This window comes from Gopherus evgoodei, chromosome 4 (genome assembly GCF_007399415.2).
Source record: "Gopherus evgoodei ecotype Sinaloan lineage chromosome 4, rGopEvg1_v1.p, whole genome shotgun sequence".
In the NCBI taxonomy this organism is placed as follows: Eukaryota; Metazoa; Chordata; order Testudines; family Testudinidae; genus Gopherus; species Gopherus evgoodei.
The window spans coordinates 14256736-14274259 of record NC_044325.1 but is presented as its reverse complement, the minus strand read 5'-3'; the positions used below and the strand labels follow the sequence as shown (position 1 = coordinate 14274259).

The window sequence follows — 17524 nt, the reverse complement described above, 5'->3', positions numbered from 1 at the left end:
TTCTCTTGAAGTCACTTTATCTCTCTGCCTCACTTTCCTCATCTGTGAGATGGAGAGTATTGAACTTTCTTCCCTGCAGTGCCTCAGAGGGTAATGGTGTGCTACAAAACTTTGAAGAGGGTAAGCACCGTGTGAATGCTGAGTCCTGTTCCCGGAGGCAAGTGGATCTCCATTCCAACTGACCAGCTTGTTTTGTTTTGTTTACACTGGTTATGCATTAAGCCAGAGCCCCGAGCAGGCACAGGCCTTTCCTACCCAGCTATCTGGTTTGCAGAGAGAGTGGTGCAGCCTCCTCTTTCCTAGTGTGCCTGGCGATGCTCCCATGTCCTCTGCCCCACCTTGCTCCCTTCAGCTCTTCATATTTACTAGGGCTTTTGGACCACATTCTGGGCTCAGACAGCAGATCCTCATTCAGTTTAAATTGGCATAGTCCGATTGATTTCAGTGGAGCTACACAGATTTACATCAGCTGAGTTTGCCTTCAGTAGAGTGACTCCTGCTTTACACCAATGTAACTGAGAGCAGAGTCAGGCCTACTGTTTTCCATCTGACTCCAGGGTTCCGTTTATTATCATGCCATAAGAGAGAGCATCTTAGCATATGGCTTGGTTTGAGTGCAGCACTGAGATGAATTCATCACTCTGCAATAGGCAGAGGATTGGTTGTTGTTGTTGTTGTTTATCTTTTAATAAAAATAATTTCCCTCCCTCCCCACTAATTCATGAAGGGCTTTTCAAACTCTGAAAAGTGCTATTGGTCCATTTGGGAGCTAGCACATATTAATAGTAATGAGGTCATTTAAATGGAGAGGAATTTCTTCCTGCAGCAGAATCTCCCACTTTTCTGAGGTAGCAAAAGCACAGCCCAGTCCTTTTAAACATTTTTAACTAAATTCTTTCTTTGGCACTGGTGAGACATCACCTCAAGCTGTCTCACGGCTCTGCGTGATTCATGCGAATCCGAGACCGGCATTATTTACTCTGCTTTGGGGGAAAAATGCAGAGGGGGTTCTGACACTTCAAACACACAACGAAATCATCACTTTTATTTTCCAGCTAATTGGGAGTCAAAAATAAGCCATGCCGGGCTGAGCGCTGCCTCTCACTATGCCAAGGCATTAGCTCTTTCCCTCTTATGCATTGGAGCAGGAGCCTGGGACAAGCTGTGTCTCAGGCATCCCCTGCAATGCTAGCATCCCTGAAGGTGTCATGTCTGGGTGGGAGCAGGGTGATTCCTTCTCCATTGCACCTGGATGGTTGCACTATGAGGGGCACTAGCTACACTTACCATACATATGCAGTGAGAGGTGCCACTCCTTGTGCTTCCCCAAGCCCTCTAAAGGAATAATACCTCCCTGCACCACACCTTCCTGAGCCTCCTCCCTTCCCCAGCATTGCTTGGGCTCCCATGAGCCACAACCGAGTCCAATATTTGCTTAATTCTGAGTCAACGGAAGACAGATTAATGCCGTTTAAGGCTGTATATGGTAAGGAGCAGAAATGCATAGTGCCATGTTCTATTTGTCACTTCACACTGGCTGCTAGAGCCCATGATCTAATGCAGCAGTTCTGATGTCTTCTTCAATCAATATGCTTAGAGCACAGGCCCTCCAGATCCAGAGGGGCATGACCACCTTCCCTTTCTATATAACGTGATGGCAGGAGGATCCAGAACTTTTTCCCATTGTACCATGGGGCCATAGTATGGAAAAGCTGGAGAACCATTGGTTCACAGCCAGGCAAATAGCTCACGCTAAGTAATTTATCTGATAGTTTTTCTCCTCTTCTTTTTCCATTCCTGACTGTCCACAAACAGATCATGGTTTTCTGAAATATATTTATAAACTAGAAATTAACTAAAAATAATATTTATAAATCAATTCTTGGTCTTTGGTTGCAAGGAATCTGAAATATGAGCTCTTTAGATTGGACACAGACGCGTAATAGCAAAACCAAGGAGGAGTCCTCGTGGCACCTTAGAGACTAACAAATTTATTTGGGCATAAGCTTTCGTGGGCTTAAACCCCCAGATGCATGGAGTGAAAAATACAGTAAGCAGTATATATATGAAAAGATGGGAGTTGCCTTACCAAGTATGGGGTCACTGACTACCACTCTGAAACAGACCTGTAATAGTTTTTGGTCTTCTGGTTGCATGAGTGTAACTCTTAAAATCAGGTGTTTACATCATGCAATTACATGGGATGAGGAATTCAAAACTCGCTTTCCAGGATTATTTTGCAGTATTTGTTTAGGACTGGCAGTTTCAGCAAACCACTGTTTGCTGGGATATTTTCAGAACGTGAAACAGGTGGAGCAAATTTGTTTAAAAATTCCAATAAATACTTTTCAGTATTCATCCGGCTGTGGTTTTGTCCACTGTTAAGCATGCTGAAATGCTAGGTTCATTGTTTTGCTGGGTCACACATTTCTTTTTATTTCAGAAATAATTTAGTGGGAGTCCTACGAGAGCAAATGTGAACATGCATTCAGAATTAGGGGTTTGCTAAATGGCATTTTGTAGATTTATACTCCAACGGTGATTAAATTTCTATTCAGAGTCCAACAGTTTTCAATGAGTAAATTTAAAAAAGCTGTATGACTTTTTACATTTTTTAAAACCCTCCATGTTAGTCAGCTTCTGCAAACACACAAGCTCACTGTATCTAGGGAATTCTCAAGGGTAATGAGATGGCAAATGGAATGACTCAATCTGCCACTTTGCTTCATTTAGATACAGTGGCCAGGTCTAAATGTTATTTCGCTATCCCTATATGGTATGTTATAATCCCATATTTCATTTGTTCACTTGCCTTCTTCAATGACTACTGCTCCTACTGTATCATCTACCAATCACTACTGAAGCTTACGTGGTTGAATATACCATGATGTGATAAAACTGTTTCCTAGTTCAGTTTTGCTCAGTGTACATTCTCACTGCTTTTTAATTGGTTAACAATGTCTAAATAATTCCATTTAAATTTGTGTTCAGTTTATTCTGTACCTTATACATAGAACAGTGTACTGAGTAGAATTCTTCTTCCTGAGGAGGTAGACTGACTGGGGTAAACTTCTCAGGCATTACTGAATTGAAATTTTCCTAGGGTGAAGGGTATTTTCTTCCTTTTGTATTCCAGTTATAAAAGCATTTGAGAAGGTGTGAATTGTCACATGGGTCAGACCGGTGCTCCATCTAGTGCAGTCGTCTTCCTCTGACAGTGGGCAACTACCAGCTGCTTCAGAGGAAGGTGCTAAAACCCCTAGTGAACAATTTGAAAATAACGTGCTCCGAAAGGAAGTTTCTTCCTAACCCCCATCTGTTAGTGGTTTTGTTTTGCCCTGGAGAATGAGGATTTATATGGCATCTAAAAATGTATTTTACTCTATTTAATGTGACTGGATTTTTTCTTAATCATACTAAGCTTTTAGTCTTGATGACATCTTGTGGCAAGGAGTTTCATAGATTCATTAGGCATTGTGCAAAGAGCATTTCCTTGGATCAGTTTTAAATATGTTGCCTTTGAATTTAATTGAATAGCCTTTTGTTTTTCTGTATGGCAGACGCTAAACTGGAGCATCTGATCCACTTCCTGTAAACCATTATTCGTATACCTCCAGCCTCTTTTTCATTTCCTCTCTAACTAAACAGGTCCAATCTTTTCAGTCTCTCCACCTATGGAAGTCTTCCCATGCCTTTAATCATTGTTGTGTCCTGACACTACACCTCCTATTTCTGCTGTAGATTTTTACTTGTTACCTTTCCCCAGTACTGCAGATATCAATGATTTTTAGCCTCTGGAGTGCCGGAGTACCCCTCACTGTTAAGCCACTGTTAAGTTCACCCATGTTCCAGACACACAGGCCACCTTAGTCTCATCTTAAATGGACAGCTTATTAATAGACAGTGGTCTCTGGTCTCTGTCAAAATGTTGATCACTCAGTTAGCATTGCTTCAGTTTAAGGTTCTCTCAGCTGTATTTCTTACAAATGTAGGGTTACCATACATCTGGTTTTCCTGGAAATGATCTCTTTTTTGGTCCTCTAATCTCCGTCCAGGAGGATTTTTGAAATATGAACAAATGTCTGTGATTTTTCCTTGCTCGTCCTTTTTCCAACATTGATTCTGATAGAACTGCAATTCCCGGCGTGCCCTAGAAGCAGCATGCATGTTTACTGGGTTGACACCCTTACTTCTGCACTGCTCTTCCTTCAGAGCTGGGCGGCCGGAGAGCAGTGGCTACTAGCTGGGCACCTCACTCTGAAGGCTGGCAGTGAAAAATAAGGATGACGTGGCATTGAAAATGATCCTGCTTGTACAATGCAACCACAGGCACACATCTTACAAAGACTTTCATGGCTACCTGATGAGCAATCAATAACTGCTGAGAAAGATACACTCTACAGAGAAATATGCATGGGCACAACAGGAAGCAGCACAGTAGGAAAGGACTGACTGCATGTAAAAAGGTACATTTATGTTTCATTTACATTTTTTTAGGTCATTACACTTGTTATTTATAAATGTTAAATATTCAAAGTAGAAACTGTGCTCCCTCCTCCTCAAGCTCTCCCTCCCCTCGGCAGTGTCCCCTGTAAGGGAACTTGAAATATGGTAACCCTATACAAATGGCAACTACTCTAGGAAGCTTCTATGTATAATTGTGATCCCGTTTGGCCTGAGCAGTTAGCCAAGATTTTGGATCTTGAGGGTTGTTCCCATTAGGAGGACAATAGAGGATGGAGTTGTTTTTTACTTTGATGTAATCCTGTTTATTTACAAAGAGTGTACAAGGTCCTGTTCCCTGAAGACAGTAGGACTCAAACAGGAGGCAATTCCTTTACTCATGATTCCAATCCTCATTCCAACAGCACTCTGCCCAAAAAGCTTCCCCTCTTTGCTTTCTCACTGAACCACACTTCCAGTGGTTCTCTTGGTGTCTTCTTGGCTTTTTGCAGCTTCTCTCTGGTTGCATCTGGGTGCTTCTGGTTGTAGACATGCACAGCTCCATCCTCCACAAGGGTGGAAAACCCGTCCTCTGCATAGGTCAGGTCCTTGCATGCAGTCTCTGTTTTGGGTAGTGATTCCGGTTGTTTCAAACATCTTACTGCAAAAAAAAGTTGAACTGCTTCTTGCTAGGGCTGTTGATTAATTGCAGTTAACTCACGTGATTAACTCAAAAAAATTAATTGTGATTAATCGCACTGTTAAACAATAGAACACCAACTGAAATTTATTAAATATTTTTGGATATTTTTCTACATTTTCAAATACATTGATTTCTACTACAACAGAATACAAACTGTACAGTGCTCACTTTATATTATTTTTATTACAAATATTTGCACTGTAAAATGATAAACAAAAGAAATAGTATTTTTCAATTCACCTCATACAAGTACTGTAGTGCAATCTCTACCGTGAAAGTGTAACTTACAAATTTACAAACAGTGCCATGTGAACACCTGTTCTCACTTTCAGGAGACATTGTAAACAAGAAGCAGGCAATATTATCTCTTGCACATGTAACCAAACTTGTTTGTCTGAGCGATTGGCTGAAGTAGGACTGAGTGGACTTGTAGGCTCTAAAGTTTTACATTGTTTTATTTTTAATGCAATTTTTTTGTACGTAATTCAACATTTGTAAGTCAACTTTCATGATAAAGAGATTGCACTACAGTGCTTGTATTAGGTGAATTAAAATATACTATTTCTTTGATTTTTACAGTGCAAATATTTGTATTAAAAATAAATAGAAAGTAAGCATTGTACACTTTGTATTCTGTGCTGTAATTGAAATCAATATATTTGAAAATGTAGAAAAACATCCAAAAATATTTAAATAAATGGCATTCTATTATTGTTTAACAGTGCAATTAATCATGTGATTAATCACGCTTAATTTTTTTAATCACTTGACAGCCCTGCTTCTTGCCTTTATCCTGAATGAAGGATAGATGTGTCACACCCACCAGCTTCAAAGGAGTTGCACTCAACCTGCATCAGCACAATATAATGACCCTTACATAGAAAGGGTTATGGAAATAGTACAGTATTTTCTCACTTTTGCACCAGGAAACATGTATCCTTATCTTAGCCAATAGTTCTGGACACAGAACTTAACTAAATGCTTTTTCAGGGCTAGATTCTGCTATCCTTACTCAGAATTAGTAACAATGACTTCTCAAGTTGTCCCATTGTTTTCAATGCTATCTATCCATGCTACATATCTGGTCCCAGTTACAGCAGTATCACAAAAGATCTGTGAGACAGGGAAGTATTTTATCCCTATTTTACAGATGGGAAACTGAGACGCTTGTCCCAGGTCACTCGAAGTCTGTGTCTGAGCAGGGAATTGAACCAGTCTCCCAAGTCATAGGCTACTGCCCTAACCTTCCTCTGTGGGTTCAATAGGATATGCTAGTAATTGGGCTTACTGTATTCTCATGCAACTCTGACTTCCCTAACTACTATAGCTTTGTTTTCTATACTTTATATGGTTTTGCTGACGGAATCTTAAGCCTTTTACCTTCAGAAAAGAAAATCACATAATTTTTTCTCATATAATCAACTTTAAAAACTTCCAAATCTGGCACCCTCTTGTCACTGTATTACAAAGGAGGCAGTGATCTTGCTTTTATTCAAATACCCTGAGACTGAATCGATTTTCCAGTGGGAGATCCCTGGTTACCCCTCTCTACCATGAAGATCTCTGTACTTGCAGCAAATTCTACTGCCTCCCCTACTATCTGTTTGTTCTTTTCTCTCCTTCCTCATTTCAATTTGAATTTAGTGCCAGCTTTAGCACATGCATGCACATACCAAAGGCAACTTCAGTTCTGAGCTATGGAAGTCCCTAAGGGTCAATGTCAATGGTGTGGAAATTCAGTCTGAGTTTTGCTGAATCAGGATTGGAATCTCTCTGTTTTGCTTTGCTCACTATTTCCTGGGTACGCCTTCATCCCTGCCCTCCAAGCTTAATGGCAGTGGCCCCTTGAATGGATACATCCCAGGTTATAGTGACTTAATACTGCCTCTGGAAGTACATGCCCTTGCTTTGTTTGTTCATGGTTGTTCTCCCAGGTACCATCACAAAGTAATACAAAAGTGTCCTCACACTTTTTTTTTCACTAGGAAACACAATTCTGACCACTTTACAATCTCGCACAATGGAAGATCATTTCCTGATCTAATCTTTGATTTTTAAGGTCAGGCTTAATAAAAGCCCTGGCTAGGGTGATTTAGTTGGGGATTGTCTTGCTTTGAGCAGGGGGTTGGACTAGATGACCTCCTGAGGTCCCTTCCAACCCTGACATTCTATGATTCTATGATTTCTAATTCCCTCGGAGTCCATAACATCATCTAAGAATCAACCCGGTTATCTTCACTGTCCATAGCATCTCTCAGCCCAAAATGTTTGTATGATTTCTCTCTATACATTCAACCTAATTCCACCTAGACTGCCCCTCTCTAAGGGCACTTGTGTATGCTCTGTATTCCAGTATTTTCTGTCCTTTGTTGTCAGTGTTTACTCACAGCCCTGTTGTTGTAATAATACTCATCCTCCTCTCTGTTTCCAGGAGATGCATTATCTTAGGATATAGATAGACAGCTTCCCTCTGAGGTCCCTCCTTCCCTCATCACTAATCTGAAAGCTCGGCCAAATAATTTTCCATATTAGCAGCCAAAAGATAGGCTTCCCTATTTCTGAGATGCAGCCTGCTGTGACTTCCCTGCTACCCCAAGCTGCATGAGAACAAACTAGAGTGCATGATTGCTCATACCCATTCTTTCCCTTTGTGATTCATAGAGAGAGAATTTTCTGTCTCCAAATGTCTCGCTCCCAAGAGGCCAATGATTGGCACAAAAGGCATTTTACTGCTATTTAAATTCAGTTTAATATGAGTATTGTGTTGCCATTTGCCTGAAATATCTGAAACTGCTATGGCATTTTTGGCAACTGTCTACCTACATTCCAACATTCTACCTCCAACATTCTACCATTAATGAATTTATCCTCATATCATCACTGTGAAGTAGGGGGATATTCTTATTCCCTGTTACGGACATGGCGGGAACTTGACACAGAAAGATTAAGGCTGAGTTTTTCAAAGGAGATGGGTGCCCCAATCCCCTTGAATTTCAGTAGGAGGTTAGCACCTAATTTCCAGAGGTACCTTTGAAAATGCCAGCCCTCATAACTTGCCCAAAGTCACAGAGCTGGAAAATGACACCTGATCTCCTGATTCCCAGTCCAATGCCTTAACCACAAGCCCATCAGTCTAATTTCTCTGTCCTGCCATAAACAAGCACAGTGCGCCTTGTACTTGTGCACTCTTTAACTAGACTCAGTTACAGCTCTGTTTCTGCACATGATGGTCAAACTACCCTTACTCTTTATATCAGAATAGATACTAGCACTAGGAGCTTTAAAATTTGGGCTTCATCCGATAGAGGCATAGAGAGGTGCAGTTGGAGAGGCAGCTGCTCCACTCTCCATTCTGTAAGGCTGGATGTGGAGCTATGTGCCACTGACTTGCTGTACTCCTGCTCTTTGAAAGAGCACCATTTTTTCTGAACGCATGGCTGCTTGGATGAGTGCAGTGTCACAGCTACACTTGATCTGCCCTTCCAGCCCCTCTTCATTTGACTCCTGGCTCTCTTGGGCGAGGGAGTGCAGAGAGAGGTGTCAGCTTACGTGCTGATCCCGTGTGGCACATCCTCCATGCTCAGTAGTTGCTGACTAAGCACCAGCTGAGCATGAGTGATGGGGAAAGAGCTGACTCTTTGACCCCCAGAGCTCTGGTTGGCTAGAAGACTGGGAAGAAATCCCACCCATGACTTCCTTTTCTCCCCTTGGAAGAGGAGGATGCCATTCCACAGAGGGAGCTCAAGCTAGCCTGGGGACAGGGGATTTGTTCAGGCTACCTGGTTGCCTCTGGCCCCGTTGGGTGGGAGAAGAGCACATGCTGATGGAAGGAGCAGACCCAAATGCAGCCTGGATCCAGGGCTGGGAGATCGGCCCAGAAAGCAGGCCAGCCACACTTCTGCAACAGTGGTCCAGACCCTGCAGAGAAAGGTGCATCCAAAGGTGAACATATTTTCAGAATCAACAACAGAGACATTCTTGAAGCAAGGAAATCCTCAGGGGCTCTGCAGTCTGGTTCCATTCTCCAGTCTGCTTAGCCTGGCTTGGGCAATCTCCAGCGGGAGCAGCAGAGCAGATCAAAGAGAGGCTGAGCTCTGTCAGTTCCCCGCCCCCCAGACTCCTTGGAAAGGAGGGGGAGAAGAGCCACCTATTACCCACCCCCTTGCTCTCCAGTCCTCACCCCACCCAATGGGCTAATGCAGAGTAGTTTTCCCTGACTAGACTGGACCATCAGTTCACTGGACTTCTATTACGATGCTATTGCCTGACACTGTGGCAAGCTTTGGCCTTGAACAATGGTTCGTGAACCATACTTGCTATGTGAGGAGTGAAACAGAGGTGTGCAAACCATCTTATACCAGCAAGGCAGCTTGTCTCAAACAAGCCTCTTGTCACTGCAAACAACCCAAACACTTTGACTGGTGATATGAAAATCCCAGACATTCCAGGCCTCCCAAAGGAAGTTCCTGAGGGACTGAGGCATCACTTGAAAACTGATACCTATGGTTTCTTTAGCTGTAGCCACACAGCTACAGATATGAACTTGACCAGTAAGCCCAAAGCACCTTTTTAATGGGTTTATGGACTAAAATCCTGAAAAATGGCATCTCCTAAGATACACAGCTTGGGAGAGAGCCAGGGGAAAGGTGGCTTTGTTCAGCCCAGACTCTGGACCATTGTGGAGGCTGAAATGGAGCCTGGTGTAAGTTAGAGTGGCCCCAGGGGCTGCTATAACTTATGGCCATTTTTCTGGGCTGACTATGACTTGCTCTGCAGCCCGGAAAATCTGTAGTGCTGATTAATACAATGAATATGCCCCTAGCCCTGTACCCAGCTGTGATGTTATTGATATAATCTGGGACCATATAGAATATGGTTGCAACCAAGGTCCTGTAGTGGCACCAAATCTTATGTAAAGAGGGTCATATAAGGTGTCTAAGACCTATGCATCTGAAGAAGTGAGCTGTAGCCCACGAAAGCTTATGCTGAAATAAATTTGTTAGTCCCTAAGGTGCCACAAGTACTCCTGTTCTTTTTGCGGATACAGACTAACATGGCTGCTACTCTGAAACCTTTGCTACAAATTGAAGCTCTAAACAAAGGACTGAATGACACATCCCAGCGAGGCATGTACTCCAGAGACTTGATTTGAACCTGCAGTTTACTCCATCACTGCCACAAGCCTGAACTAAGAACTTTGTCATTACTGTATGTAATTGATTCCATTTAACCACTTCTAGCTCTCATCTATATCCTTTTCCTTTAATGAATAAACCTTTAGATTTTAGATTCTAAAGGATTGGCAACAGCATGATTTGTGGGTAAGATCTGATTTGTATATTGACCTGGGTCTGGGGCTTGATTCTTTGGGATCGAGAGAACCGTTTTCTTTTATTGGGGTGTTGGTTTTCATAACCATCCATCCCCAGGATGAGTGGCACTGGTGGTGATACTGGGAGACTGGAGTGTCTAAGGGAATTGCTTGTGTGACTTGTGGTTAGCCAGTGGGTGAAACCAAAGTCCTCTTTGTCTGGCTGGTTTGGTTTGCCTTAAAGATGGAAAAACCCCAGCCTTGGGCTGTAACTGCCCTATTTAAGCAATTAGTCCTGAATTGGCACTCTCAGTTGGGTCCCACCAGAAATGCATCGTCACACCAGCATGGCCCCTATGCCAGCATTTCCCCAGAACAGCATGTAGCAGCTGGAGTAGGGCCAGAGTGCAGTCCAGGAGTTTTCGTGGAAATATTGGCAGACCCATAACTAAACTGTATGTCTATTCGATGCCCTTTGTCTATAACAGGGATTGGCAACTTTTGGCATGCAGCCCACCAGGCTAAGCACCCTGGTGGGCCGGGCTGGTTTGTTTAGCTGCCACGTCCACAGGTTTGGCCGATTGCGGCTCCCACTGGCTGCGGTTCGCCACTCCAGGCCAATGGCAGCCAGCACATCATTTGACCCACACTGCTTCCCACAGCCCCCATTGACCTGGAGCGGTGAACCATGGCCAGTGGAAGCTACAATCGGCCAAACCTGTGGACGCAGCAGGTAAACAAACTGGTCCAGCCTGCCAGGGTGCTTACTCTGGCAGGCCACAGGCCACATGTTGTCGATCCCTGGTCTATAATATCCTTCAAACATTTCACAAATCTCTTTAGTGTTGGGATATTTTTACATAACTTCTGAAAATGTATCACAGTCATTTCTGCTGCTAATTCTGAAAACAGTAAGATATGGCTTGGTCCTTAATGTGACCCACTATGCCTTGAGCTTGAGAGACCTCGAGTTAAATCTGAAAACATCTAACTATGTGAAAACTCCTTCAAAAGCATTGAACTCCAGGTTGAGCTGAAGACAGTTTTAGCCTGATCTTTGAATTCCTGTGCATTAAGAGTGTAAGACAGTGGTTCTCTAACTTTTGTATTGGTGAGCCCTTTCGCACAGCAAACCTCTGAGTGTGACCTCCCCCCCTTATAAATTTAAAACACTTTTTTTTATACTTTACACTATTATAAATGCTGGAGTCAAAGTGGAGTTTGGGGTTGGAGGCTGACGGCTCATGACCCCCCCACCATGTAATAACCTTGCGACCCCCTGAGGGGTCATGACCCCCAGTTTCAGAACCCCTGTGTAAGAGCTTAAATGTTGTTTAAATATAGTTTGTCACATTCCCACCTCCTTTCAATGGTAGCACTAAAAGTAAAAAATGAATTGCATGAGTGCATGAGATTTGACATACTAGATCGTAACAGAACCGTTGTGGTTCGTCTCGTAAATTCAGTAAAGACAAGTGCAGTGTACTTCATTTAGGAAGGAAAAATCAAATGCACATCTACCAAATGGGAAAGAACTGGCTAGGTGGTAGTACTGCTGAAAAAGATGTAGGAGTTGTAGTGCATCACAGACTGAATATGAGTCAACGATATGATGCAGATGCGAAAAGGGCTAATATTCTGGGGTGTATGAACAGGAATATCGTATGTAAGATGCGGGAGGTAATTGTCCAGCTCTACTCAGCACTGATGAGGCCTCAGCTGGAGTACTGTGTCCAATTCTGGGCACCGCACTTTCGGAAAGGTATGAAGAAATTGGAGAGAGTCGAGAGGAGAGCAACAAAAATGATAAAAGATTTAGAAAACCTGACCTAAGATGAAAGGATAAAACAACCAGGCATGTTTAGTCTGGAGAAAAGAAGATTGAGTCTTCAGATATGTTAAAGACTGTTAGCAAGAGGATGGAGATCAGTTGTTCTCCATGTCCACTGAAAGGAGGACAAGAAGAAAAGAGTTTAATCTGCAGTAAGGGAGATTTAGGCTAGATATTAGAAAAAACTTTCTAACGATAAGGATAGTTAAACTCTGCAATAGGCTTCCAAGGGAGGTTATGGAATCCCCATCACGGACAAACACCTGTCAGGGATGATCCAGGTTTACTTGGTCATGCCCCCAGCTGGGTGCTGGACTAGATGACCTCTCAAGGTCCCTGCTGGTGACCTTATTTCAGGTATTCCTTAGTCCTCACTTCCCCCTTGCCTTAGATCAGCTTCTCCACTAGTTCATGTCTCTCGTTTCTACAATGACTCCTGCATGTGAGGGATCAGGTCTGCCTTTCTGGCCTTTGAAAATTATTTAAAAACCTGAACAATGAGGTCATCAGGCCTTTGGCTATAGCAGCACTAGCAGATTTTACAGTGTAAAGATCAACGTGTTACATATTAAGATTCTCCCCAGATATTGGCTTCGACTGTGGGAGAAGTTGTCCAAGAGGAAGATAAGTGACCTGCTATTGATAGCTGCAAAGGACCTCTGTTAGCTTAAACGCTAGAGGCCTGTTTCTCTGAAGCAGTCCAGCCCCAGCTCCGTATGGCTGGGTGTGTGACATACATAGCTGTGTCTGCAGCACAAGGATTTTTTACAATACATTGGCTTCAGTGGAAAGTCAATGTATCCAGGATGAAAACTGGAGAATTTAGCCCTTGATATTTATGTGGCTGTTACACTGAGACTGAGTTTAATGTACAATTAGAATGTATCAATAACAATATTTAATGTGATGGCATGGTCTAGAAAAGTGGTCCCCAAACTTTTTACCTCATGCCCCTCCTTACTGCTGTCCACGTCCCCCACCTAGGGTGACCAGGTGTCCAGTTTTTGACCAGAACACCTGGTTGCAAAGGTATACAGTGCTGTGGCACTAAGGCAGATTAGCCCCTACCTGTCCTGGCTGGCACCGCGCTGCATCATGGAAGCAGCCAGCTGGTCCAGGTCCTAGGCAGGGAGGCCATGAGGCTCTGCATGCTGCCTCGACTCTGAGCACTGGCTCTGCACTCCTATTGGCCAGGAACGGGCCAATGGGAGCTGTGGGGATCAGTGCCTGTGAATGAGAGCAGCATGCAGAGCCGCCTGCTGCGTCTCTGCCTAGAACCTGGACCAGCTGGGCTGCTTCCTGGGTGCAGCAAGGTGCCTGCCAGGACAGGTAGGGACTAGCCTGCCTTAGCACCACAGCACCACTGACTGGGAGCTGCCTGAGGTAAGCCCACACCCCAACCACCTGCCCCAGCCCTGAGCCCCCACCAAACCTGAGCATCCTCCTGCATCCCAAACCCCTCATCCCTGGCCATACCCCAACCCCCTGCCTCAACCCACAGCCCCCTCCCACACTCCAAATCCCTCGGCCCCACCCCTCAGCTTGAGGCCCCCTCTTGCATCCCAAACCCTTCATTCCCACCCCACCCCAGAGACCTCACCCCCTCCTGCACCCCAACTCGCTGCCCCAGCCCAGTGAAAGTGAATGAAGGTGGGGGAGAGTGAGCCACCAAGGATGGGGGAATGTAGTGAGTAGGGGTGTGGCCTCGGGGAAGGGGCAGGTGAGGGGCAGGGCCTCGGGGGAATGAGTGGCACCTCAGCGAAGGGGTGGGGATAGGGTGTTCGTTTTTGTGCAACTAGAAAGTTGGCAACCCTATCCCCTGCCCTGCACCCCTCGGGAGCCACGACCGGGGCCTTGGTTGGAACGGGGTGCCACAGCTGGGAGTGTGGCTATTGTTGGGGCTGGGGGCCAAGGCTGGGACTGGGGCTGAGGCCTGGGCAAGAGCCAAGGCCAGAGCTGGGTGCGGGGCTAGGGCCAGAAGTAGAGCCGGAGTTGGGCCAAGGCCAGAGCAGAGCTGGGCAGAGCAGAGCAGGGTGGCATTCTCTCCCCACCCCCCATGTGGCCTGGCCTGGGCCCAGGCCCCACCATGCCTTTCCAAATACTCTTCCACGTCCTCTTAAGAAGGCACATCCCACAGTTTGGGGACCATTGGTCTAGAAGACTAAATATCAGTCTGGGAGCTGGGCACTCCTAAGGACTAATCCCAGTGCTGACAGTGACTTGTATGGTAGGTTTCCATGTCTCTGTTTTCCCATCAGTGAAATGGAGACAATAATACTTATTAGGGGGTGTTTGGGGATTGATTAATATATGCACTGTGCTTTGAAAAGGCCAAACACTGTAAATTCTATGTCTGCTTATTACCGGTGCTGTTCAGCTCTAGGATGCTGGATTAATTAACCCTCAACATGTCTCTGCAAGGGACATGGGGAAGCACCATCCTTCATTTTACTGCTGAGGAAACTGAGGAAAGAAGTTAAGTGGCATGGCTAAGGGGAAATCAGTGTCCGAGCTGGGATTAAAAATCAAGAATTCATGACTTCCATGCTTTCAGGGGCGGCTCTAGGAATTTTGCCACCCCAAGCACGGCAGGCAGGCTGCCGCAGGCGTGGGAGGTACGCTGAAGCCGGGGGGGCCAGTGGACCCTCCGCAGGCAAACCGCAGAGGCAGCCTGCCTGCTGCCCTCACTGGGCCAGCAGAGTGTCCCTCCGCGGCTTGCCGCCCCAGGCACGCACTTGGCATGCTGGGGCCTAGAGCCGCCCCTGCATGCTTTATGCTAAGAGCTTTCCCTCTTTAAATGTAAAGATGCTCCTACCACATATGGAGCCACCTTTAATATAGTGTTTGTGTAAGAACTGTCTAGTGTATCTCCCTAGGAACATAGCCCCATGTCGCTGCTGGCTCCTAACCCCCTCTCTCCAAAGTCCCATTATCATACACATTCCCCTATCTGCGCTTGCTTTTTTGTGTGATGCACAGACTGGGGGGCTTGGGCGCGGTAACTGGAATCCAGTCTCTGCTCATTTGTGCTCTGTCCTATACCCAGACTTGGAAAACTGCGAACGTTTGGGGAGTTTATTTACTTTGTCATTGCCTTGCGCCTCTGGACTATTTGGCCGAATCTCAGTTCACAGATCATTTAAAAAAATAAAAATAAACGGACACTGGGCTGCATTTCGGGAGCTGGCTTCTGCCCTGAGCTGCAGCCAGGCCTTCTCTGGCCCTGCACAGATGTGACAGAGAGCAGGACTAATGCAGATGGACGGGTGTAAATGAGAGGGGATTTAGCCCTCCACCAATCTGAAGAAAACAGTGGATTTCTTAATGTTCTCCAGAAATTTCTGGAACATTAATAGTCACAGGGGGAGTAAATACATAGGAAGCTGAGCCCCACCTACCCCACCCAACCCAATTTGTTTTTGTTTCTGTGCTGTCAGGTTGAGTTAACCATTTTTATGGCTTAACCGGGCTAAGCCGCCAAGCGAATGCTTTTGATTTGATAGGCAACTGCATCCCCTTTTCAAAGGAGCCTGCTCCCTAGGGCAACCACATCACAGTGCTGATTTGCTGCAGTGAAGACCGCAGCGCGTACAATATGCCCTCCCCCCTCTCCCTGTTCTGCTTACAGCATCGGTCTGTAGTCAGTGCAAGGAAGCAGCCGTGATACCCACTAACCTATTCATGCTTTGGAATGCCTCAGTGAGAATCCAGGAAAGGAGCCGCAATTCCTAACCCCTCAAGATGCAAGCTAGTGCCGATTCTACCAAGATGGACTGTCTGTGGAGCAACTGGAAATGTCAGGGTATTATATCTGTTCTAGTGTTGCATGCCTAGAAAGACTGCATGTGAGAGAAGGCAAAGGCAGCATCCATCCATTTTGCATTGTTCACCTGTGGGCCTTTGCATGCTTTTTATTTCCCCAGAAGATTATCTTTGAAGTAATTTTAAAAAACAACTCTAATTATACTCTATGAATTTCTTTTGTTTCTCCAGTCATCGGCCGTTACGTCTTAAAATATATAATGCAGGACGTTTTCCTCGCACGCTGCAGCTCCTGTCAATCCCATCCATCCCTGATTATGTAGCTCTTGTCCTCATCCTTGGGGATCATTATCAGTCTGTGCCCAGCATGATTTCATATGCCGTGGTGCTTTTAGAAGAGGGCAGTAATTGTGAATTTGTATCTGTTTAGGCTCCTGAGGTTTACTCACACTCCTGTTTTGAAGCTTCAGTGCATCCTTTTGGATGGGACACACCCATTTTGAGATCTGTGTCCACTGTCAACACAAAGAAAATGTAGCCCCAGCAATAACTGTAATAATACTGAGAATACGGTGGCACTGCTACACATTTGTCAGTTTGCTGTATGGTAGCCTTTAAAATTATTCCGTGATTATTTTTTCTAGCGCACCCCTAAACCACCTGCTGTAAAATATTGCGCTGTTTTGATCATCGGTTGTGTAATTGACAAGGACAACAGAGGTGACGTTCTGTTATAGCAAATTTATTTTTGAGACGGTCCATGTTAGCACTGGGTGTGGCTGGCTACCTTCCAGCTCGCCTGACATCTTTTCAGCCATTTTTATTCAGCTTCACACTTAATAGCGAGCATCTATCCTTTGTTTTGTTAAAAGACTGTCTATGTGACACTGCTTGGGGAGCAGATTACAGAAAATTAGATGGAAAGATGGATCCAGTCCTGTAATCTTATGTGTGTGTGTGGCAGGCTTTGTTTTAGTGTATTAATTCTATAATAATCTTTATGACAGCAAGGTACATTTTTTTTACTTTGAACATATTGTGTACATTATTAATGATCTCTGGTGGGTCCCTAAACCTGAATTACACTCTTTAACAGCATCTGCTTAAAGGGCCTGTGCTTCTTTTCGGATGTAATTTCTCCTCCTCCAAAGAATATAAACCCTAGTAATTGTAAGGTGATCTGGAAAGCCTTCTGAATGTGTTTGGGGAGCAGGGAAGGTTAATTGGATCCAGCCAATTGCTGTTCCTGATATATTTTTAACCTTGTTTCTGCACATAATCGTCACCACATTCGGAGGGATTTATCCTAAAGTCAGGCAGCTACAAAGTAAACAGATGCATCTGCTAATATAAGCCCCCAGCAGATCATAGCTTCTGTTGTGTTAATAAAGAACCATTTTCAACAATGTACATGTGAAAGGTTCACGACCAAGATTTATTATAAAACATGAATTCTGTATACTAAATTCCATGA

The 17524-nt window shown here is 44.6% G+C and overlaps 1 protein-coding gene across 4 annotated transcripts in view; it reads left to right on the top strand.

Moving 5' to 3' along the window:
• The window catches only part of RTN1 (reticulon 1), a 208357-nt gene that overhangs the window by 168085 nt on the left and 22748 nt on the right, over positions 1-17524 (top strand). Inside the window, exon 1 of one of the 4 annotated variants that reach the window (XM_030558494.1) lies at positions 15775-16090. The exons of the other annotated variants lie outside the window; for them this stretch is intronic. Within the exon in view, the coding sequence (XP_030414354.1) occupies positions 16030-16090 (61 nt within the window). The 5' untranslated portion in view covers positions 15775-16029. Of the gene's footprint in view, positions 1-15774; positions 16091-17524 lie in introns of those variants that run through there. 4 annotated transcript variants of the gene reach the window in all.